We start from the raw sequence: 13,603 nt of genomic DNA, 5'->3' as shown, positions 1-13,603 counted from the left end.
TCAAAAAGTTTTACTGCGTGACTGTCACTCTCAACGCGTGACACTTGAGAGCCCTGTGATCCTCTAGAAAGTTTACTCTTATATTTACTTATATTAATTTGGCAAATTTGTAACAGGATCAAAAGCCTATCTATCTATCTATCTATCTATCTATCTATCTATCTATCTATCTATCTATCTATCTATCTATCTATCTATCTATCTATCTATCTATGCACTCAAATACTTTATAGAAAAAGGTCTTTCTGTTGCAATGCAGATGAATCATGAGGATGTTATTTGTAGTGTGACAGTTTCTCTCCTTCACTGTTATTAAAATCTGCATTTTGGACTAAATTACTCTGTCTACTGTGTAAGCAGGTTCCAAAGCTATAGTGATATCAGGTCAGAAACATTCTCCATCACTGGAAACAGCTTTTATTATTGTGCCCTGTAACAATGAGATATATTAGACATAATACAGCATTTGTAATTAAACAATGTTTGTCTCTCATAGATGTCTTGCTGACTAAAAAAGATTTAGTTAAAAGAATTCCCGAACACACTTTGCTGTACAACAATTCTGCACTTGTACACTCACAAAACCATGTGTAGATTTCTTAGTGCCCTGGTACTACAGATGCATCTTTTCTTCAGATACACCAATGTATGATGAATTAGTTATGTTAACTGATCCAACCCCCAAATGTTTTATTTACATTCTAAATTAAAGGTCTAAATCAAAAGCTTATGGTGCCAGCCATTTAACACCCAAATAAGGGAATACAAAAAGTAGTATATATGCAACTGCAGAGTGTAAATTGAATGGCTTGGGTTGGTGCACTCATAACATTTCCTTGTAGTCTGTGTACTTTGTGAAGAGCTGCACAGCAGGTCCCTGATTGCATCTTATAGCTTCCTGCAAGGCCGTGTTTCCCCATCTGTCAACGTCAACACAAGTCCAAACACAGATAGTCAGTAAATGTGTATAGCTATATGAAAGAGTAATCTATTTTAGTGCATCAGCTTCCATGATGAATCACACTAGTCAGTGGTGTCATTTTAACTTTACCTGTCCTTGAGTGTGCAGTTGGCTCCACTGCTCTCCATCAGAAACTTGATGACCTCTAGACGCCCCTCTGAGGCAGCCACATGAAGTGCAGTCCTTCCATCATAATCAACAGCATTCACATCTGCTCCAGAGAGGAAATACCTGCCGAGGTGAGAAATTACACATTTTAGCATGCCATGCGCCCTGATTGCTAAGTGGTGTGAGAGGCCCTTGGAGTGGGTGTGAAGTGACAGAGAGTGATGCTTGTTTTAGATGCAGTTGTACGTCATTGTGTTTGACCAACTGCGTTGCTTAGATCATGGTATTGATTTGAAGTCATTGGCCAATGAAAATAACACACTGCTGGAGCCATATCTATTCCATATTTTGTATGGAATAAAGAAACTGTAGCTCATTTTAAAGCAATTTTACAGTCGTTTTCCAAACCCTTCTTTGGTCTTATTCAATTTCATATTCATATACATGTCAACTTCAGATTTGTTGGCACCATTTAACAGAACAGACAACTGTAAAGTGCTGTAGACATACTGTACTCACCATGATCCATGATTACACATATTCATTCAGAATTACCTTTACACTAACAGACCAATCATCTTATCATAAGAAATTAATTTCATAACAGCTCTCAGTATCTGGAGAGCAGTATCATATTTGACCTATTATATTGCTATCGTAGATGAATTACAAGATTAAATACTAGTCCCTTCTTTCAGGGGCTTGATTCAGGTATTACTCAAATTACACTTAATCGATGAGGCTCTTATTTAATTGTTCAAAAAAACGAGCAATCCTTTAATGACATTCTCAGCACCGTGTGATATCTTTACCTCCGTAACGTATGCAGGTCCCCTCGATAAGCAGCCAATAGGATGTTCATTATTTGGTAGCCCTATAAGATCAGAAAAAGGAAACATGTCACTGTTGATTACAAATGGTTGTCTATGCTTTTCAACAAACTAATTAATGTCACCATCTAATCATTGTAAATGAGTTTAGCTCACCTCAGACTCCACTTTCCACTGCCTGTAGGACAGCACTTGTCTGAATGGAGTCCTGATATCGAAGCTGTGTAGCTGAAAAACTGACACCAGCTCCTGAAAAAAAGACTGGAGATTAGCATTGCACCTGCAGCTACTTCACATATCCTGCTATATCTCCATTTGGAAAGTTGGTCTTTACCTCACAGAAATGCACAGCCCTCCAGGAGTTTCCATATGCATCCAACTCCGGTGACCAGCAAGCGATGCCCAGCACTCCAGGGACTACTATCAATACAATACCAGAGCTGCTGGATTTGGCAGGCACGGATGTCTGAGAGAGAGTGTGAGAACTATTATCCCTTCTAATTAATATGATCTCACAGGGGTGCATGAATCACTTTAACTTGAGGGGTGCACAAATAAAACTTATTATCACAATGTAACTATCTGTATCTGCTTAATGCACCAAATATCCATTTGCAATTAAAACCCAGAATGGGTGTAGCTTGAGTAGAAAAAAGTCTGAGTTTTTAAATTAAGCAACAAGAACAAAGAAAAACACTGAAGCTACAGCACTGTCAGCATTGTCTGTGAATTCTGTCTCGAAAAAGACCCTCGATCCTCCCTTTTTAAATCACTTAAACTGTTTTAATCAATTTATACTACTCACTATATCTCCACACTGTTGCAGATATGTTAAGACCATTTTTAACAAAATTTTCCAAAAATATAAACAACAGCCAGCCAGATATAAACCACCGTGACCCTGACCAGACTGTTTCTAAGGATGAATGCATTTTTTTTGTCCTGCAAGCTTTTCATATCTGACTGTTCCCTTACACCTGCATGAATTTAAACCCTCCCTTTTTACAAAGTAAAGTAAATACCTTTTTACATTCGTTTCAACCTGATGCTCTATCAACTTTCTCAAAAAAATCTATACTGTATATTCTGTATATTATATTTTATATTTTTGATATTTTGTATATTGGTATTTATATCTGTTTAGAATTGATCTGTTCAGTTAATGTACTCATATTTGGTTACATCCCTAGTTTGTGGTTAACATGCGGCATACTTTATAGTACTGTATGATATAATAAAGCTGAAATATATAGCTTGGCTTTCACCAGGAGGGGGTGAGTGATTCAAGACTATTACTACTGTACTAAACGGATGATGCTGTTCCTGTCCTCTACCTCTATACCCCTAGTGATTAGGTTTCTGTAGACATATAAAGTACAGTGATAATATAAACGATCTAATTGTGACGCAAAACATATATAAGAACTAGCATTGCATATCATACACAACTAATCACCTTAAAATGGAATATTCTGGAGTAATTGTTCATTCCTGCCACTTGCATTATGGACAGAGTACTTCGAACCGCCGAGGTGGAGAGGACCTGATCACCTGACATAGGGCAGAGGCCACCATTAGCTAAAGTTGCGGCCAGCGCTGCTCCAGACTCACACGTGACTTCTGTAGACAAACACTTAAAACCAAACAAACAATAGATTTTATAAGAGATATGAGCTTGCACACTGCTGTGGTGTAAAACCGAAACGGTTAAACTCTGTACCTGTAACAGCAGCTCCAGTGTAGCATTTATGTCCATGGCTTCTGGAAAGCACTGTAATGGGTCAAAAAATTAAGTTTTACACTCAACTTATCCCGTTATATCTTCAGTCTTTTTTGTTTCACCTGTAATTTTGATACATAGTGTAACTCAAATAATGTACTTACCTTCTTTTCTTGGAGATAAAATGAAAGTGCATGTAGACGAATAATGTCCTTCCTCAAACCTTGATAACTAAAGTCATATAAACAATATGAAATCAAACGGAGAATTTTATTTAATATTACAAATACATTTCTAGACAACTTACCTTGTACAGTTTAAATTGGCATGTTCCTTGTTACATAATCTTCTTACAATATTTAAAACCTGAGGATTAAATTTAGGATTAGAACTGGAGTAATCATGAACTATATTTTAATATAACTAAACCAGATTTAAAATCTAAGTGTGTGTATTAGAATGTAAAATATCCATGTATGCCTTTAGCATGCATACCGACTCGTATTTCTCCTCTTCCTCTGTAACTTGCCTCAATGTTAACTGCTAAAAGATAGAAACAATCAACACGGAAGGTAAATGGTTTTGCGGGTGGTTTTGGTGGCTGTTCAATGTGATGTGTATGATTATATACATAATAATAATAATAATAATAATAATAATAATAATAATAATAATGCACTTGACGACAATGAGTTAAACAAGTCCGCACCTGCAGCAGTGAAGCACATATAATAGCTCCTGTCTCTGTCAGGGGAGTGTGAGGGACACCTGCAACCAGAATAATCCAGAATGATTGATTAAAATAACCACATCAAATGTTTCACCTTTTCCAAACATCAATTAAGATGAGCTGATGTACTGAAGTACAAACCTTTTGAAGAATCTGTATTGAAAATGGATTTAAGTGTATGACTGGATTTAAACTGTCATGAAAAAACCTTACACACTGGCAGGGATATATTTGATCCTACAAACAGAATCCAACTGTCTAATCAATGTGCTTGTCATTTAGTGTTACCTTGTTCACTCAGGGTAAAAGGGGACTCATATTTTGCATATTCCTCCACTCCTACATGTCTATGGACACGGTCAACTCCGAGCTGATCCACAGCAAGTGCATAAATAAGAGGCCAGGCAATCTCTCCCAGAACACACGGCTCATTCCAGTCCCCGAGTGAGAGCCTACAGCCAGAAAAACACAAAAAGCATCATATTTACAGCTTATTTCAGCATATTCTAAATCTCATCTATCTATTTCAACTAAATGACAGTTACCAATTAGAGTGTAGATTGCTTTGGATAGAAAATAATCAAGGATTGCTAGGAATTTAATATGGAATTCTTCAATAAAACATATGACAAAACATTATTTTAAAATGGTTTCACTTCAATACCTCTGCCCATCCACTGTGCAGATTGAAATCCCCCACTTTCCACTGGCCTTGCTGTTGTCTTCTTTCTCCTGTCCACAATAGATTTGTTATATAGCTGGAGTCAATAGTAATACTGATTTTAGGGAATAATTTAAAGATGATAATTACTGCATATCCATGATAACATATATTATTTGCTTTTTTTTTTTTTTTGCTTTATTTTGTACATTTATACACTAAATACCAAACTAGCTTAATTCAGTAAAGCTGAAATTACATACGCACCTCTACGGAAGACAGTTGTTTACATTTAATGAACAGCTTTTGGGTCTCCTCAGCAAACATACAGAAATCGGGAATGACAAATCTGCCTTGCACTGCTTTCAGAATGAAAGATACAAAGCCTGTCACACACCTGTGAGATGACCACAAAAGAGTACAGCCAGTGTCACAAAGTGCAATAAGTATATAACATGCCATTAATTTGTGCTCGAAGACAAAATAGATCAAAGACAAAATAGATTTTATGAAACCTTTGAAAAGTGTTTCTATCCACTGTCCCATCAGCATCCTGCAGTTTTTTCATCAGCACATAACAATCTTTAATCCGTGGGTCAGTTCTTAAAATGCCAGAGCACCACAGGGTCTGTTGAGATAAAATATAAAACATCTACGATTTTCTGACAATGAGTGTTATTTAGGGCATGACAGGTTGTGCCTTTCTCAAATACCTCAAAGAAATGATTGGTGCTGACTCTTCCTCCAGTGGCGAAGCTGTCAAACAGCACGTCAGCAGCTCTACAGAAAGCCGGGGAAAAGATGTGTCACAAAAACACATCGGTGGCAATAAAGTTACCTTAAGTAGATTTTAACCAGGGTGTGAAAGTGTAACGAGAGATCAGACTCACACTTTTCTCTTGGATTGGCTTTGATGGGCCTCAGTCCTGCTGATGCTTGGCCAGGGCTGGGCAGTGGGCAGTCTCTCTGGTTCTGCCTGGAGGACTTTCCTGCCATCATTGTTGATTAACGAAGTTAAACCTGGGCAACAGGGAGCAACATTGTAATTGGATGATGATAAAAATTGAAGGTCTTGTGCCAGAAATGATATCTGATTTTCAAAAAAAATTTAGTCTGTATCCATAAAACCACATTTTAAAGGTAGGAGACTGAGCACCATTTATATTATTATTAATAATATTATTGCTGTTATATATATATATATATATGTTGTTAGAAAACATAAAGGATAAAGAAAAATTGTTAGCAGTATTAGAAGAAAAAAGTTACTAGTAAGACATTATTCTCAGATAAACATCCTTGGAAATACTACAACAAACTTAATAGTTTGAATGTCTAGTTTGTAATAAATGCACCTAGAATACAAATGATATACAATTATCTGTAAATATAATTATTGTGGATATATAATTAACTGCAAAATGGTGGATGGAGTAATGCTTTAATGATGTCATTAATTGAAAATATTGTGCGGTTGTATGATTATCGTACTGTAGATTTTTCATAGCTCTCATTCCTGTTCTAGATCTCTACCTGTTGATCCTGGAGTCAAAAAGTTGACAGGTCTCTGAGATGGCACAGCTTTTCTTGGCATGGGAGATGAAATATTCTCGGCAAGACTGGTCTCCTAGAAACATTACAAACAACATGACACTTAAAGCCGAGCTATAAAGGGAAATAACATTTCACAGCACTCCTACTACTCTCAGAAAAATGCCACAAAATTTTCCCTTTTTTAATAGAAAAAAAAAAAGCACTGGTCTAGATAAAACAGTGAGACTCAGATTAGATCATCTAAAGTATGTACAGTGCCTTAAATACACACTGTTTATATTGTACACAATCTACAGCCTTTAAAACCACAACCAGACACTTACTTCGATGTCTTTGATGTCTAAATAATTGCAGGTGCTACACATGGAAAAACTAATAGTTACCTTTACAAGGTAACATGATGGCTGACGAGTATGTTGCCAGGTGACAACAGCAACAAGAGACGCCTGAAGCGATGGTTTTATTACAGGACATGTCAGCTTATTCTCCTGCACAGGCAGGCTTCTTTAGGTTTATATGTTGCCACCTACAATGCGACTGTGAGCCATATATTACAATTCGTTATTATATAAGCATCCACTGAAACTTCTTGTGAGGAATTGGATTTTATATTTAGAATCTCATTTTATATAAAAATGTACAGTACCGGAAGAAATAGCCTATGGCTGTGCTAAAATTGTATCATATTGTCTTATTGTTTTCATCCCTCAAGGTTTTAAAAAGGTCTGTGGATTGTAGAAAAATTGTTAGCAGTATTAGAAGAAAAAAGTGAGCCCATGATTTAGGCATTGTTGGCATTGTAGGAGAGTTGATGTAGCAGTGGCAGGCTGAGCAGGACAGAGCTTGTACAGAGGCACCTGAGCTTCTGCACTCTTCACAGGGGCAGCATTCCTTTCAGAGAGACCATCTGTCATCACATCGTTCTCTAAACAGGAAAAAAAAAAAGCTCTGATATTCATTACTTCAAAAGTAGGGATATAACCATTTTTGTGAAAAAGTAGGAGACTTAAGAGAGGATTTGGTGAGAGTATTGTACAATGTAAGTCACAAGTTTTTAGATATATTTCACCAACATGTGGTTCCCCTCCCAAAACCTCTAAATTCCAAGCAATTGCATAATAAAACTGCAAACATCCGGAGCTTGGTGTGTGGGTTATGATTGTAATTTCTATTTTCAGTCTCAGCTGCATTTGTTATGTTTTCTTGTACAAAGGAAAGTATAAAAGTGACTGTTTCAATTATTCTTGAACTGCCTTATTTTCCACATTTAACTACTGACAGTTTTTTTTCTGAATTTTAAGGACTGAAATAAGAGAGGGCTCTACACAGCCAAGGTGGCTTACATGCCTTAGTACTTGTTCTGAAATTAGTTTTTAATAATTATTTCTGCTTTTCTCTTGAATGATTGCTTTAGTTCTCACTGTTTCTATAAAGAATGGGAAGAAGCCAAATTTCAGATTATTAATTATCACACTTGGACCAGTCTACAATAATAAAGTAATAATAAAAATATATTATATATACAGAAGACTTTCAAAGGACCAATATCAACCAATCAAATAATCCATTTACAGGAAGTTGCCTCTCCAGACATTTAATTAAAAAGCAGTGCAAACGCTTTGGGCTCTTGGCTTGACAAAATGAATAAAAAGGAGAAATTTATCAGTAAAGAGTTACAGCTCATAAAGAGAGAACTCATATGGCTTAAAATGTTTGAATTAGACCCAAAATCTATAGACATTTGATTATTTTTAGACATAAGAGGAAAACAGGATGGCTCAATAGAGAGATCAATAAGAAGATTACATTTACATTTATAGCATTTGGCAGACACAACTGAGCCGTTGAGGATTAAATACAGTACCTGACTCAGGGGCCCAGCAGTGGCAGCTCAGTTGTCCTTGGATTTAAATTCACATCCTTTCAATCAGCAGGCCAATGCCTTAACCACTAAGTTACCAGTACCCATTAGAATTAGATTAGAATTGTAATAAGTCAATTATTTATTAGTAAAATGACTGATAATAACTAGTAAAACTCATAACTGTCCACCAGTGAAAATATAAATTGTCTTATCATGCAATCAATTATGACTCCTTGTTTAGGTTAAAGGATAATATGAAGCACAAATTCTTTTTTTAAATCACAAACAGTGTGATTACTAAGTTATTCATTCATTCATTCATTCATTCATTTTCTACCGCTTATCCGAACTTCTCGGGTCACGGGGAGCCTGTGCCTATCTCAGGCATCATCGGGCATCGAGGCAGGATAAGTAACTCCGTCACCCTGGACGGAGTTACTTAGTTATTCTCAGGCTTAAAAGAAATGGGGCACATCATCACTATGCTGTGTTGATTTCACTCTTGGAAACAAGCCCCCTTTTTTCCCCCAAACGTAAACCACAAGCACAAATTCTGCTAATCGGGGATCAGTCTTAAATCTTGCAATAAATCAAACTGACATTTGGTTTAAAACATCTGGCTTTAGATCTGTGTGAAAGGACAAATTATACCTGGAACTACACCCACTTTTAGAAATTGTCAATGAAGATCACAGCATGTAAAAGTACACAGATCATTTCAAAATTATACGTTTGAGCAGAACAGATTGTGTTTCTATACCTCTCATGTCTTCCTCCTTATTTGGCTCCAGCAATTTGTTGCCATCCAATCCCCCATAGCGTTTTCTCCATTTGCGACGAAAAGACGGTGTTCTCTGAAAACTAGCAATATAACATTCACAATTATACAATCAAATACAATATAATCTAGTGGATGTCACATTAATCAAAGTTGATTAAACTTGTACACAACATAATAGAAGAAATCCTGTTGTTGTTGACAGTGTGAAAGAATACTAATAGGTTAAAAGGTGAACCACACACATGAATTTATGGACTTCAGAATGTGCGGCTGTGCTGAGACAAGTCTAGTCATGAAGGATAAGCACTGAGCATCTTGTCTATATTGACTTTCAGCACAACTTTCCCTTCATTACAAATATTTTTTGTTATAGTTTTGACCTTGATTTAGGCCACTTCTACAAAGGAATATGTGGATATTCTTAAGTTTAGTCGTCTAATAAAATTATAAATGTCTGCTGAGTAATGTACAAAAGTAGAAAGTGGAATGTAACAAAGACTTACCAGAGATAAGGATTTTCATCTGCTTCTTTGCTTGAAATATGTTCCATTAGATTAGATGTTTCTTTAAATTAAACTGCAGCAGACATCCACAAGAGATGTTTAAATCTGTTAGACTGGGGAAACATGCCTCATGCTCATATGCCTGTGGAGTTTGTGGAGTGAGTGAAAGTGTTTGCTGTCTGTAGCACGGTGTCTCTCCTGCATAGGCTGGAGGAGGGACATGAGAACTCATATTTAAAGAACTGGGAGGGACCTCAAATTCAATGCTGAAGATTAAGACCGAAAATGAGACCATTTTATATAAATATTTGACAAAATGAGTAAGAAAAAGCAGCAGCATCAGGATTAATCGATGAATGATGCACGTTCCTATCCACCGTAACTAATACTACTACTTAAACAGACATGATTGTATGGAGGCAGTGAAGGCAGAAGGGTTGATGGGGCTCTACTCTATCCCAGGACAACACACTCATGCATTCACACATATGATCAATATAGCTTGGCCAATGCATCTATCTGTTTTTTTTTTTTGTCAGGGAAAACCCAAAAACCCAGAGGAAACACACACAAACATGGGATAATCATGCAAATCAAAACCTTCATGATTGAACCAGAGACCTTGGAGTATATAAAATAAAATATATAAAAAAATATGAACTATTGTCACTTGTTTGGAAAGTTCAGGAATAAAAATCCAATCCAAATAGATAATAAATCCGATGGTGCATACGTAACGTGTTTAATATGATATAGACTATTTGTTTTATCACATGTTCCTGATTTTGTTTAATACTGAAAAAACTTTGAGAACAACTGCATCATGCTGTTTCTGTAGACGTCCACGCGTCTGCGTACATATGGCGCCATGTTGACGCCGAAACGCACGCGTTTTGGGCGCATGCGCAAAGCGTTAGCGTTAGCGTGTAGCAGTGTTTTGCTAACAAGCTAGTTTTTGTTTTTAATTGCGGTAATTTCTTATGTGTTTTTTCTTACTTTGAAACGGTTTAGTTCATGTACTGTTTGCGTCATGGTTTTATGAGAGTAGCGTTATTTAAATACTCCGAATGTAGCTCTAGGGGAAGTTTGTGTTCTTCGTTTACAGTAACGTCTGAATTCAGAGGAGTTTCTCTTATAAACAAGATGCCAAAGAAAGAAAAAACGGTAGTTTCCAATAGCTGTGGTGCTTATTAACACGTTTTTTAGCTTAATGGCATACAAATATATATACAATCAAACCCGAAATTATTCATACCCCTAGCAAATTCTGACTTAAAGTTACTTTTATTCAACCAGCAAGTTTTTTCTTGATTAGAAATAACACTGGTGTCTCCAAGAAGATAATAAGACGATGTACAAGAGGCATCATTGTGGAAAAAATTATTACTCATCTTTTATTTACATGTGAACAAAAAAGTGTCCAAAATTATTCAAACCCTTCTCAATAGTCAATAGAAAAGCCTTTATTGACTATTACAGCAATTAAACCTTTTCGCATGTCTCCACTGGTATTTTTGCCCATTCGTCTTAATCGAGGAGCTCCAAGTCTTTCAGGTTTGAGGGTCTACTTGCCATCACCCTGATCTTTAGCTCCCTCCACAGATTCTCAATCGGTTTAAGTCAGGACTCTGGCTGGGCCACTGAAAAACGTTAATGTTTTTGTCTGCTAACCATTTCTTCACTACTTTTGCTGTGTGCTTTGAGTTGTTGTCATGCCGAAATGTCCACTGTTGCCCAAGGCCAAGTTTCTCTGCAAACTGCCTGATGTTGTTCTTGAGAATTTTGATGCTCCTTTTTCATGGTGCCGTTTACTGTGATTAGGTTCCCTGGTCCAACAGCTGAAAAACACGCCCAAAACATTAGGTTTCCACCACCATGTTTTACAGTGGCGATGGTGTTCTTAGGGTTGAAGGCTTCTCATTTTTTTACACCAAATGAAAGCTACATCATTGTGCCCAAACAATTCAATTTGTGTTTCATCTGACCATGAAACAGAAGACATCTTTGTCCAGATGAGCATCTGCAAAGGGTAAGCGGGCTTTTGTGTGCCTTATCTGGTGCCTTATCAAGTGGTGTCCTCCTTGGTCTCTATCCGTTGAACCCAGCGGTGTGCAGTGTCCATTGGACTATGTGCCTTGAGGTATTGCCAGGGCACAGCCCAGATTCATCAGGATGGCCTTGGTGGTGATCCTTGGATTCTTTTTTTTACCCATCTCACTATCCTCCTGGCCAGCACAGGTGTCACTTTTGGCTTCCAACCACCACGGAATGTCTTGATTTTTTTAATCATACTTTGCACTGTAGCCACCGGAACTTAAAACCATTTATATAAGGTCTTATAGCCTTTTCCTGACTTGTGAGCAGCCACAATGCGCAGCCACAGGTCCTCAGTGAGCTCCTTTGTCTTAGCTATGACTGTCCACAAACCAACAGCAGAGAGCTTCTGTTTTTCACCTGCTGAGTTGATTAAAACAGTTGTTCCCAATGAATCAGGGTAATTAGGATGCTTTAGAACAGCTTGGACTGTTTGGAATGGTATAGATCTTTGGATTTTCCAATAGACTGTGACAGTTTGCAAAGTGTATGAATAATTTTGGACACTTTTTGTTCACATGTAAATAAAAGATGAGTAATAATTTTTTTCACAATGATGCCTCTTGTACATCGTCTTATTATCTTCTGGGAGACAACTTTAAGTCAGAATTTACAAGTGGTATGAATAATTTCGGGCTTGACTGTATGTAAGAGCTTATAGTCAGCTATAGTTTACTTGTTTTTCCTATTTTTTGCCTTATATATCCCATAATTAGACCAAAAATGCACAGACCAAGAAGCAGTCAGAAACCCCGTCAGGTCCAGTTTCGACGCTTAAAGACGGTGGACTTGCAATATCAATACACGCCAAACCCGGAGCAAAGCAAAATGCTGTCACAGGTTGGTGTTCATTTCAGATTTAAGTAAATGTTCATACACAACATGAAAGCCTTGTTGTTGTAATGACAATGATTTTGGGTGTAGATGTGAGCTCGGAGGCAGTGGGGGTCGCTATTGCTGCACCCCCAACAGACGGCGAGGCCAACGCAGAACTCGTGCGCTATCTGTGCAAAGTCCTGGTGCTGAAAAAGAGTGAAGTCACGCTGGATAAGGTATACGTAGATCAATGAAGTGGCAAATAAGCGTGGATATTTGCATTACATGATCTGTTCCAACATCCCATTCTTATTTGCATTGTTGTGTTATTACAGGGAAGTAAATCCAGAGAAAAAGTCATTAAAGTCACTGCATCGATTAGTCAAGAGGACGTTCTGGAGAGACTAAAGCAGGAAGCTGCTGGCTGAAGCAAAATACTAAAGCAAGAGTTCTCAGACAATTTTTCCAAGGGACACATGTTATTATAAAATAAATTCCACTGAACCTCTCGGGACAGATTTATTAAGATTTAAATGATAATATGGGTACGATATTCATGGTAATGTGTGTACGATAATATTTTGGCTATTTACTAGAGCTTTTGATTCCTGAAATTTTCACAGCCAAGACACATTAGACTCAAGTTCACATTATTTATCAGCAGACGTGTTTTTGTAAATCCATTCATAATAATATAACCTCTAATATCAGACAATCACACCCATATGTGGTTCATCCCCATTCTTTTGTCACAATGATGGAAGCAAACAATTGTCTTTGTACACTGGAGCATTACAATTTCCCTTCATCAGGGAACGTAAGGGGTGCAACCTGTTCCTGCATGAAAGTGTCATTGTATACTAAGCGAGGACCTTATACGTGGTGTGTCAAGGTTTGAGTGGAAGAATGTAAATTAATTGCACAGAGGCCTGACCTCAACGCCACTGAACACCTTTGGGATGAAATGGAATACAGACTGTT

At 37.1% G+C, this 13,603-nt stretch overlaps 2 protein-coding genes across 3 annotated transcripts; one reads left to right on the top strand and one right to left on the bottom strand.

Moving 5' to 3' along the window:
- Nucleotides 1-401: 401 nt before the first annotated feature.
- On the bottom strand, nucleotides 402-10,053 carry glsl (glutaminase like). Of its 2 annotated transcripts, none has more exons than XM_027135959.2 (21): nucleotides 9,713-10,053; nucleotides 9,189-9,289; nucleotides 7,422-7,489; nucleotides 6,544-6,637; nucleotides 5,901-6,030; nucleotides 5,724-5,790; nucleotides 5,526-5,638; nucleotides 5,278-5,407; nucleotides 5,014-5,081; nucleotides 4,638-4,801; nucleotides 4,329-4,387; nucleotides 4,115-4,159; nucleotides 3,927-3,985; nucleotides 3,784-3,850; nucleotides 3,620-3,670; nucleotides 3,356-3,532; nucleotides 2,234-2,365; nucleotides 2,056-2,148; nucleotides 1,882-1,943; nucleotides 1,052-1,192; nucleotides 402-920 (listed from the first exon to the last, which is right to left on the bottom strand). In XM_027135959.2, exons 1-21 carry the CDS (start codon nucleotides 9,757-9,759, stop codon nucleotides 824-826), a joined length of 1,965 nt encoding a protein of 654 aa, XP_026991760.1. In that variant the 5' UTR covers nucleotides 9,760-10,053; the 3' UTR covers nucleotides 402-823. The 2 variants fall into 2 exon arrangements, with proteins under 2 accessions (XP_026991760.1, XP_026991759.1); XM_027135958.2 differs by having other exon boundaries at nucleotides 4,115-4,162; nucleotides 9,713-10,050.
- Nucleotides 10,054-10,599: 546 nt separating this feature from the next.
- Nucleotides 10,600-13,130, top strand: c17h15orf40 (chromosome 17 C15orf40 homolog). Its single transcript, XM_027135960.2, has 4 exons — nucleotides 10,600-10,876; nucleotides 12,523-12,646; nucleotides 12,731-12,858; nucleotides 12,958-13,130. Exons 1-4 carry the CDS (start codon nucleotides 10,727-10,729, stop codon nucleotides 13,048-13,050), a joined length of 495 nt encoding a protein of 164 aa, XP_026991761.1. The 5' UTR covers nucleotides 10,600-10,726; the 3' UTR covers nucleotides 13,051-13,130.
- The last annotated feature ends 473 nt before the right edge of the window (nucleotides 13,131-13,603 follow it).

The sequence above is a fragment of the Tachysurus fulvidraco genome, chromosome 17 (assembly GCF_022655615.1).
Source record: "Tachysurus fulvidraco isolate hzauxx_2018 chromosome 17, HZAU_PFXX_2.0, whole genome shotgun sequence".
Classification (NCBI taxonomy): Eukaryota; Metazoa; Chordata; class Actinopteri; order Siluriformes; family Bagridae; genus Tachysurus; species Tachysurus fulvidraco.
Note: the sequence above shows the minus strand (reverse complement) of the source record. Positions and strands in the feature narration are given on the sequence as shown.

Coding starts and splice junctions, on each gene's coding strand:
- glsl (XM_027135958.2), bottom strand. CDS start 9,759: ATGGAACATATTTCAAGCAAAGAAGCAGATGAAAATCCTTATCTCTG. Junction 4,802..5,013: donor TGCACAGTGGATGGGCAGAG/GTATTGAAGTGA, acceptor TTCTGGCTGTAG/GCTCTCACTCGGGGACTGGA. Junction 1,944..2,055: donor AGTGGAAAGTGGAGTCTGAG/GTGAGCTAAACT, acceptor CTGATCTTATAG/GGCTACCAAATAATGAACAT.
- c17h15orf40 (XM_027135960.2), top strand. CDS start 10,727: ATGTACTGTTTGCGTCATGGTTTTATGAGAGTAGCGTTATTTAAATAC. Junction 10,877..12,522: donor TGCCAAAGAAAGAAAAAACG/GTAGTTTCCAAT, acceptor TCCCATAATTAG/ACCAAAAATGCACAGACCAA. Junction 12,859..12,957: donor GTGAAGTCACGCTGGATAAG/GTATACGTAGAT, acceptor GTGTTATTACAG/GGAAGTAAATCCAGAGAAAA.